Source organism: Zonotrichia albicollis, chromosome 15 (genome assembly GCF_047830755.1).
Source record: "Zonotrichia albicollis isolate bZonAlb1 chromosome 15, bZonAlb1.hap1, whole genome shotgun sequence".
In the NCBI taxonomy this organism is placed as follows: Eukaryota; Metazoa; Chordata; class Aves; order Passeriformes; family Passerellidae; genus Zonotrichia; species Zonotrichia albicollis.
The window spans coordinates 9,357,176-9,367,418 of NC_133833.1; the positions used below are offsets into that span (position 1 = coordinate 9,357,176).

At 43.0% G+C, this 10,243-nt stretch overlaps 1 protein-coding gene across 1 annotated transcript; it reads right to left on the reverse strand.

Moving 5' to 3' along the window:
- Window positions 1-62: 62 nt before the first annotated feature.
- On the reverse strand, window positions 63-6,303 carry CAMLG (calcium modulating ligand). Its single transcript, XM_074552492.1, has 4 exons — window positions 6,089-6,303; window positions 4,568-5,022; window positions 3,590-3,655; window positions 63-1,832 (listed from the first exon to the last, which is right to left on the reverse strand). Exons 1-4 carry the CDS (start codon window positions 6,249-6,251, stop codon window positions 1,641-1,643), a joined length of 876 nt encoding a protein of 291 aa, XP_074408593.1. The 5' UTR covers window positions 6,252-6,303; the 3' UTR covers window positions 63-1,640.
- Window positions 6,304-10,243: the final 3,940 nt, after the last annotated feature.

Here is a 10,243-nt window from a genome sequence, read left to right on the forward strand (position 1 = left end):
AATGCAAGGGTATTTACCTGATTAATGGTAAGCATTAAAAATTCATAGCTTGTTGCAGGTACTGGTAGAGGGATTTTTTCCAATTTATTTGTATTACATTTGGGCATATAAATAGAGAATCAGAACAAGTAATTTTTGAGCAAACTCATTATTTACATATCTCAGCCTTATCTTAAATTACTGTAATTTCAATTTTCTGAAATTACTATCTAATATAAATAAATTTAAAGCTGCTGAATCAATATCTGTGCTAAGAGACCTAAGTCAGAATTTTCTGCAACCCAGCCCTGTACATCTGTAATATAATACTCACTGTAACAGAACCAATTAAAAAAACCCCATGAAAATGGTCAAATCAAAACATAAAGTTCTTGTATTGAGGCCACAAACATGTATCTCATTTAAAAGTCAGAAATGCATCACTAAAATTACAGGAGGAAGCATTAACAGAGAATAACCAGCTGAAAGCTGGGCCATTTAGAGAGGTACAATTAAATACATCTGCTCCCTAAAAATAACTTCTACAGAAAAATACCAAGTTAAATATGTAGTTTACCAATACTAAAAATAGGCAACAGCCTACACTACCTGAAAGTCCAGATTTTAAACAGAAAACTACAAGCTGAAAACACTACCAAATTTAGCTTCAATAGAGATTTTCAGAGACTTATCAGTAGTGTTCAAGTTGACTATTTGGAATGACACTTCCTCTCACTGTGCAAAATTCCTAAGAGAAAACAAAGTTTTTGTTTTTGAAAACAAAACGCTTTCCCTGGTAAGTTTTACAAACACTAGAGCAAAGATTTGATACTGCAGGTTGGGTGCCAATATGTAAAACTCTCATGAGATAAGTGTTAATATAAAAAAAAGTATCAAAAAGCACAGGTGTGAGCTGCACTAGGATTAGGTTGCTGGAAACTCACAAACAGATGTGATTAGTTCTCTTTCTTCTTAGTGTTTGATTAATGACCTTTATAAGCACCAGGACCTTCTTGCTGTTGGTTTTGCTTAGCTCTTTTCCACAACAATCATCAAATTAAATTAATCACAATCACAACAAATAATGAATGGCAAGGCAAGGAAAAGGACAACAAAGTGGCAAGTTTCATCGCCAACATTCTCCAGAAGCAGCTACTTGGTTCAACATTCTGAACTTGAACATTTGAAGAGAATACAGGGATTTCTTTTCTTTAGAGTTTTCTTTAAAAAATGGGACCACCACAAAATGAGCAGGTCTTGTTAGCTACAGTCATACAGGATATACACATATATATGGTTCTGCTGAAGGGAATTCTCTTCCTGTTCTCACTGAAAAGAACAAAGGCAGCTTTGTAAATGTTTACAAAGGAGGCTGGGAAGGACATCATCTAACTAAAACAAATAAATCATCCACTGTCACTTGCATCCTAACCTTCACGTTTGTAATATGCAGAAACAGGATTTAAATAAACTGAACCAACACAACTGGCAGTCAGGGACCCTGCTCTCCCTTTCCCAAAATGTCTGGATTTAAGGCCCCTTTCAAGCATTCCAAAGGTAAGAATTTCCATGAAGGTTAAGACCTGCCTGCACAGTCAAATGTTAAAAGGAACAGAGTCCAGAAAGCTTTAGTGTAGCTACTGTGTGGAATTCTACAGCTGTCATGGTGTTTCAGAGCCAAAAACCAAAGTAAGTTCATGGCAAAAGATAAAAGTAAAGAAATAGACACAAAGGTCTGTGAAAACATCTCCCATTTTGCTGTAGGTGTCCATGGAGCGACTGATCACTTCTGCAGGGATTCCAGAGAGGAGAAGAGCAGCAGTCAGTACTGTCGTTTTCACCTTCTTCTCACACTAGAAAGGAAAGAAAAACCAGTATCACGTTAGTTCTCCTAATCCAATTCTGCTTTAGTGTCACAACCTTGTGCCAATTTCACACGTTCCAAATCCCTGGGTAGGAGCAGCAGGTTTGGATGGATTCTGTCCAGACACACTCCAGGAGTCACAGCCCTTATCCCAGACACAGATCCTGCTGAGATGGATCTGCCAGTGAGAGGGTGGTTAACAGCAGATCAAATTCATCCTGATATTCTGCCTCCTTCACACTACTCCTCCCAGCAGGCTGAGCTGTGAGGTTGGGCAGCTGCTCCTGCATGAGTGGGAACATGCCCAGAGAAGGGAAATCCAGGTGTAAGAAGCCAAGCCTGGCATCTCCACTGTCAGAACTGGATTAATCTCATCATCACACTATTCAGCAAAAAAAACCAGAATTCCAGAATGGTTTGAGCTGGATGGGACCTTAATGCTCATTTCCTTCCAATCCCCTGCTATGGGCAGAGACACCTTCCACTAGACCTGGTTCCTAAAAACCCCACAAATACTATTGAGTTTTTTAACAGAAAAAAATATTTAGAGTTGAAAACCAACTGTTTCTGTTTTAGAACAACTTAATTTGGCAGTTTTATTCTCTGAACTCAGAAATGCTCCAAAACCTTGTGAAAGCTGTTCCATCCATAAAATGAGGAATCCCAACAATGCAAGTCTGACAGGCAGGAAAAGGTGACAGTGACTGAAAACTCTAATAATTTGATGATACTTGCTGGATATTTTAATTTAACCCAATCTAAATTAGGCTTTCAAGAATATTTCTGTGTTTCATGGGAGAAAAATGTAGGTTAACAAAGGGATTGACCTCACCCACCCACGTCTAACTGCAGCAAAAGCAAGCTGTGGAAAGGAGCCACCTCCTGAATTCTGAAACTGAAGAGTGGATTTTAAGTACACCAGAAACAAGATCAAGATGATTTAGCAGATGAGCTGGTACAAATCTAAGGCTAAACTTACTGTTTTGTGTTGTGACACATCAGCTTAGAATGACTATTATTTATGATATACTTAGCTACAAAACAACTGCTGATTTATTCTGATTTTCTACAAGTAATCTATTATTCCCTTTAAAATGCAAATTTTCCCTTTTAACTATGGATTGAACATCATTCAATTCCACTCTGCCCTGCAGACCTGACAAAATCATCAACCTAACAAATGCTTCAGGAACAATTACCTGTTGTAAATATATAAAGCAAGTAGTATAGCAAATCTTGCTAATAAGCAGCAAGTTTCACACACAGATAAATGTCTCATTTCAAGCTGCCATTCAAACCAATACCAGCAGTGGAATGCAGAGCCCTTAAAACTCAACATTCTGCCTCATTTTTTTAGCAAACACTCTCCCAGATTTCATGCAGATATTATATGCAGAACAGCTGCTTAGCAAAGCAAATAATAACCAGGGAAGAGCAGGGTATAGAAGAAAAGCAAGTTTCCTGAAGACATGAAAGAACTACCTGGATTTCCTGGTCAGACACTTTTAATTAGGCTACAGCTACACAAGCTGCAAGTCCATGTTTTCACTGCAACTTTAAAAAAGATCCTGGACTAAATCTGGAAAGATTAAAAACTAGTAAAAACTATCAGTGCTGGTCATTCAACTCTACAGTTTAAAACAAGGCAAGAATACTTCACATGCATTGGTGCTAAAACAATACAACCTAAACACAAGTTTAAATTGAAAACACTTCAAATTAATCTAATTCTGGAAAAAAAATTACCTTTGGAAAGTACTTGGACAGCCCCATGTAAGCAAGTTGTAGAGTAAGAAATGGTGCAAATATCGACTGAAGGAACAGAAAAGAATATGTAAAAATTAACTTGGTCAGAATAGCTTAGAAACACAAAGATTTAATCCTTTCAAAGCATAGAAGAAAAGTAGTAGGTAAAAATTAATTTGTGGAACAGAGCAAAGTTGTTCTTGAACACTACAAATTTAAGTACACAAGTTACATGCCAAAAATAAGGTTCTGCCCTCTATTCTTTGAGCCTAAAGAACTGAAATGGCAGAAGAGTACAGCAGGGTGTAGAACTGAGCCCAGGGTGTAAAACTGAGCCCAGGGATGCAGGAGCTGGATGGCTGTACCTGCATCACACCTCTGTGCTGTTGTTCTGGCTGGCACTGGGAATACTGAGGAACTACTTTTCCCAGGCTGATAAATGAGTAGGATCTACTTATCTTGGTACAACTATTATTCTTACAATCACAGAATTACTTGGGTTTTAAGTGACCTGAAAACACATCTCATTCCAAACCCATGGCCAGGGATATTTTCCACAAGACCAGGTTGCTTCAGGCTCCATCCAGCCTGGCCTTGGACACTTCCACAGATGAGAACTCCATTCTTACTCTATTATTCTTTTGCAGACCCTGAACTAGAGGAGCAGCTGACTTGTATGCTCACCAAGGTGGGAATAAACTTGCAGGGGATTTAAGCTGCCACAACTATTCCAGTGCATCTGCTCCTGAACCACAACAGACCAAATGTGCTGCTCTCAGTGGTTACACAGTGGCTGTGTTGGTAGCAGATTAATCTCATAGAATTCAGTGATTTTTTTAGGTTTTATCCAATTTTTGGAAATGTAAAGAATGCTTGAAATTCCCAACTTGGTCATTACCAGTCAGGCCCAGATATTTCCCAGTATTTGCAGCAAGCAGCACACCCCAGCAGGATTGCTGGGGATGTCCCTGAACTCACCAGGTACTTGCACACAAAGGCCCTGACCGCCACGGCGAGCAGCGCGCACCCCACCAATCTGAAAATGCGGAAAGAGTCAAACTCCTCCGCCGCGCTGCCGTTCTCCTGGCTCGGCTTCTCGCTCATCAGCTGGTTCCTCAGCTTCAGAGCCTCATCAAACCTGGACAGGTACTGCTCCAAGCCGTGTCTGGGCGGCCGTGCCGCGGCCTCGGAGGGCAGCTCTGCCCTGTGGCGCTGCCGGAGCTCGCCTGTGCCCTCGGGGACCAGCTCTGGGGCTTTGGCAAACAGGTCCTTGTCCCCTCTGAGCTCTGCCATGGCGCCTGCGTGGTCGCTGGAGCCTGTCACATTGCACATGGAATCGCCAAGCACAACCCGCTTGGAAACTGAAGGAATGGGGAGGGAGTTTGATTTATCTTGCTCGTGCTGAAGCTTTAGTTCTGTGTGACTTTCGTCATCTAAGGAAGAAAAATGAAAACAGAGTTATGCACGCCGTGTACGTGGAACAACACTTCAGGTGTACTGGGTCAGGATCCTGGGCCTCTGCTTCCCAAGGGAAAAGACAGATTTATGATTAAAGAGGGCACTCTTCATGGAGCAGACACAAGACATAAGGCTGTGCAATGCAGGTCAGAAATTGAAACAATGGAGATATTAAAAACACTGAATTTCCCTAAGGAACAGCACTGCACACACAAACAGAAAGATCCAAATACATGGACTGACATTAGAAAAAAAAGACCAAGATTTGCAGAAAGTGAATCAACCAGAAGAGCACGAATAGCTGACAAATAAGGAAACAGAAGCACTTTAAGCACTTTAGCTGCCTGTCTAGTGTCAGAGGCAGTGTTAACCTGCTCTATATCAAGCCTGAAGACCCATCTTACAGAGTCGGAGGTGATGGCAGAGAACAAAAGGCAAATCAAGAACGGTCTGGACCTAGCACAGAGCAAGAGCTAACACTTGAGGAGTACTTTTCAGTGTCAGACTGATTCACAGCTCATGGGCATCCTTGTAAACCGAAATCTGAGAACTCCTTCCTGTCAAGACAGCCCATCTGAAGAATGCACAGAGATATAACTGAGCTCCCTATTATATGGCTCTGCGAGAAAATTCTGCATAACAGCCACAAACATCCATGTCACTATCCAAATGTGAGATAACTTTGCTATAAAAAGCCAGCTATGAAAGCCAGCAGCTACTAACTAAAAACATGGGGGAAGCTCATCGTTTCTTCAACTAAAAAAAAAACTACTTGCAGTGAAAAGACAGCTTGGATGCTCGCTATCTAGGGCCCGAGTGCCAACATTTCTGCGGGCACAGGGATGTTATGGGCGGGCCCCTGGCGGAGCAGGGCAGGTCGTGCTGCTTGAGGCATCCCTATGAGGGACCGGGGAGCCGGGCGGCCCTGTCTCTGCGGGCAACCAGCCGCTCCTGCTCACTGGGGACCACGGGCAGCAGTCGACGCGTCACCGCAGCCCCGGAGCCCTCACACAGCCCCGCCGCACCCGCCACAGGGCTCACCCTTGCCCGCCGCGGGCCGGTGGAAGCCCATGATGCGGTTGATGCGCTCCTCCGAGTTCATGAGCAGCTTCCTGCGGCGCAGCTCAGCGCGGCGCTGGGACGCCGAGAGCCCCGCGGGGGCCCCCGGCGGTGTGGGCTCCCCTCCCGCGCTGCCGTCCGCCATCCCCGGCACCGCAGGCCCGGCACCACAGGCCCGCCCCGCACAGCGCGCAGGCGCCGGGACCGCCCGCCTCCAGCAGCTGAAGCGGGCACCGCCATTTTGGGTAGGGGAAGGAGAAGGGCGGGGCGCACTGGCAGAGCGCCCCCCGCGCCTCTCTCTGACGGCGCGGTGCCCGCACTAAAGATGGCGGCCCCGGCCTCAGAAGTGACGTCACGGTGCGAGGCTGGCGCTCAGGGACGTGGGTGGCGGGGACACCCCGAGGCAGGGCGGGGTTGGCCCGCTGCACACTCGGGACAGCCTCCGCTCATGGCACTGCACCGCTGTGGGACTGACGGGCACACCGAGGAAACACCAACAATCACCGCTCCGGGACGCCAGAGGCACTGGCATTATCGAACAGGGAGCGTATTGACTTCTTTCCAGTAAGATCCGGTTGGCACAATATTCATCTTTATGTGCGCCAAAAGTCCGGTACGCCTCTCCCGGTGTGCCGGGTGATGAAACTGCCACGTTACTCTTCCCTCACTTGACCAGCCCCTGACTCAGAACGGTCCCATCAGCACCAGTGCCCTGCACAGCCCGGGCACCGCAGAGCTGCGGTCCGTGCCCGGGGGCACTGCTGGGAGCGGGACTCACCGGAGAGCCCGGGGACACTGCCCGGAACGGGACTCACCGGAGAGTCCGGGGGCATTGTCGGGAGCGGGACTCACCGGAGAGTCCGGGGGCATTGTCGGGAGCGGGACTCACCGGAGAGTCCGGGGGCATTGTCGGGAGCGGGACTCACCGGAGAGTCCGGGGGCATTGTCGGGAGCGGGACTCACCGGAGAACCCGTGATCCCTGCCCAGAACGGGACTCACCGGAGAGCCCCCAGTCCCAAAGCCCCGTGCCAGGACAGTGCCCGCTGATCCCCCCGCCACTGCAGCAGTAGAGGAGTTCAGCAGCAGCAGGGCAGCATGAGGTGCATTGGGAAAGAAAACGAAACTGACAAATCCAATTAATATTTCTACAATATTAAATGAGAGAATTCTGTATTTTAAACCAGTTAAATACAGAAGTCAGAGTACCAAGCTCATGCATTAACTCATCGATAATGGGCCAGAGGCAGCAGTGACAACATCTCAAAAAAATTTGCAAGCATTTAGGATGGAATGGCTTTTACAAAAAAGCTGCTGAAATAATGGGATGTTAAATGAAGATACAGGATTACCTAAAATAAAATTGATCACCGTCTTGGAATGCTGCTAAAGGCTAAATTCCAACCATCACTGTCAGCTACCTCCTGTTACCAACATGGCATTTATCTCAATTAAATACATTGTTCTACTTTTATTTATAAGAAAAGAGTGATGAACTGGCATGAGTTCTTTCAATTAATTTTATTGAGTAGCCAAATCTGATAAATTAGCACAGATAAAATAAGCATTTGCATGTGTTATAAATGACTTTTTACAGGAATAAAACAGTGAAAATTACAAACTGTAAAAAGGAGGACAAGTAAATCCTGTCTCAAATTCAGAAGGGGGAAGATTTATAACTTCATACTGAAGATCAAATCTTTGAGTTCAGAGAACAAAGATTTAATATTACAATATTATACACTACTTTACAAAATTAAATTTACTATAAGGATTACATCCATAATAGTAAACAGAACCTTAAAAATCACATTTAATGGTCCCTTAACTTAAAAACCGTTCTGCATCTTTGATTAAATTGTTAAGAAATTAATTCTAAATAAAACTGAATCATTCTAGTTATTGCAACATAGCCTATGTGGACTTAGACTCAAATATATTAATTTAAAAACAATAATGAAAGCAAAGTAAAATGAATGGTAACAATGTTGGCTGAACACTAATGTGTCAAAATAAGAAACAGTTTTAAAAAAAGTGTTTGACTACAAAGAGAGACACACCTTTACCACACATTTACAGTGGTGGAGTTGTGGTGCTGAGATCTAAGTACCAGAACCACTCTTGCCTACTTTAGCAGTCCATCTTCAGTGTCCTCCTTTTTCAACTGTATGTAAAAAAGCAATCACAGGTAGTGTGTGTGTTCATGTTCCCTGGACTGCCATTACAGCAGTACCAGTGAACCAGCAGGCCTTCCCCACTGCAAGGGAATAAACAAAGTTCAATAGAGAATTTCCTCCCAAGTGAACTCCCAGAGGGTTCATCAGACTCATTTACCATGTTTTGCTCTGTAAAACTTAGGGACTCAACTTCAAACTTGTTAACTGCCACAAGGACTGACATCTTCAGCCATTGGTCTGGTGGACATAAAGCAACAAGGCCATCTCCAGTATTTATGGTTCTTTAAAAAAGGGATATAGTAGCAAAATACAGTCACAGTAAGAAATAGACTTTGGGTGGGCTGTTTGATGCAAGGATGGTTTTTAATTCAACATCTGAGTGATAACATACCCAAACCACAAGGTTTGGGGCAGAACCTATGCAAGTGCAGAGGTTCCATTTATGATTTAAATGAAGAGACCCCTTTCCCCCTCCCTGGGGAAAGCAAATAAAAATCAGACTGTCAAAACTTAAAAGACACCTCTTCACTATGACTAGAAACTGTGCAATTCTCTGAAAAGCAGTTCAAGTAAATATATTCCTGTTTGCTACTGAGGCAGCAGACAGAGAAGCTTAAATTGGTTCTACAATAACCTTTTCATGCTGTTTTAGCCATTGTTCTGAACATTGTTCTGTAGCTTCTTGTGCTCAAGAACAATTTCTCCCAAGGAACTTCTCCCCTGAAGTGAGGAAAATCCTGACAATCACAAGCAGCCACAGCCTGAAATGGGAGCAAATGTTTACCCAAAGGTTGACCCTACTGACATCTGTATCTCCAAACATCCAAAGCACAGTACATTTGACCACTCACAAGTGTTTTACCTCTTCAAGTCACCTGCTCCAGAAAGTTTGAAACACCTTTAAGTTTACCACTATTAAATAAAAAAGCAAACTAAGATTTTTCCATCTGCAACACTTCCATGGGCATTGGAATACAGTAACTTAAATACTTTTTAAATTGGTAGCTATCAATGATAGCTTGATCTTGAAAACAGAAGAATTATCAATACACCTCTATAAAATTATTTAATTTTTTTTTTTGTATAGAAGTTCTTACTTCAAGTTTCGATCTGTAGCTCTGGCAGGACCTCAGAGCATATTTAAAGCTTTTGTTTGGTGCACACTGGCCTTGGACCTGGGCTCATTACACAGCTGCAGCAAAAAACCCTTTTTTTGACAAACTTCTGGCATGTCTGCAACCATATACAAATCTTCAAATTCAATATAATAATTTTGGTTTTGGAAAAATAATTTCCAATTTTAATGTCAGAATATTCAGTGTTGCAGACCAACATTTGGTCTGAAGTGCTGCCAACAAACTTGCTTCAGAAACACACCAGATCTGAGGGGCCCAGCATTCACTTAAAGTAAACAAGAGCCAAAAGTCTACTGAACATAAACCAAACAACATCTGAGATAATCTTCCTTGCTCTTCCCCTCCCACACAATTCATAAATAGAAATTAAAACTATTCCTTTTAGTGAAGAAAAGCAAAGCTGACAATCTACCTAAGTCTACTTTTGCTGCCAACTCAGCCAATAACTTTTTAAAATGTCTCATGTAGGGCCCACTCTTCCCCACTGTTTTTAAAATTAGAATACTGACTTACTAAAAGCTTCAACAAATTCAGCCACCTTATCCAGGTTAAGCTTACCTTTAGTCCTATTAGCCATAATCCAATCCAAGCACTGGGTTCTACACTTCACAAGCATTTGTTCATTTCACAATGAACACTTCTTTCACTGCTACTTTAAGCATTAAGTTGAACATTGAGATGCTCTGTCTGTAATCACTGGATGCACTTAGAAAGAATTTCCCTGCAAATCATGATCAGTATTGTGAGGTTTTATATCTAGCAGCAACAAAAAAAAAAAAACCAAAACCAAAAACAAAACAAACAAAAAAAGTTACAGAAATATACA

Bases quoted from the DNA above. Each gene is read 5' to 3' on its own strand.
- CAMLG (XM_074552492.1), bottom strand. From the start codon at position 6,251: ATGGCGGACGGCAGCGCGGGAGGGGAGCCCACACCGCCGGGGGCCCCC. The intron at 5,023-6,088 runs GTGAGCCCTGTG...TTTCTTCCTTAG, and splicing joins CCGGCCCGCGGCGGGCAAGG to ATGACGAAAGTCACACAGAA. The intron at 1,833-3,589 runs GTAATTTTTTTT...TTTCCTTTCTAG, and splicing joins TGTCCAAGTACTTTCCAAAG to TGTGAGAAGAAGGTGAAAAC.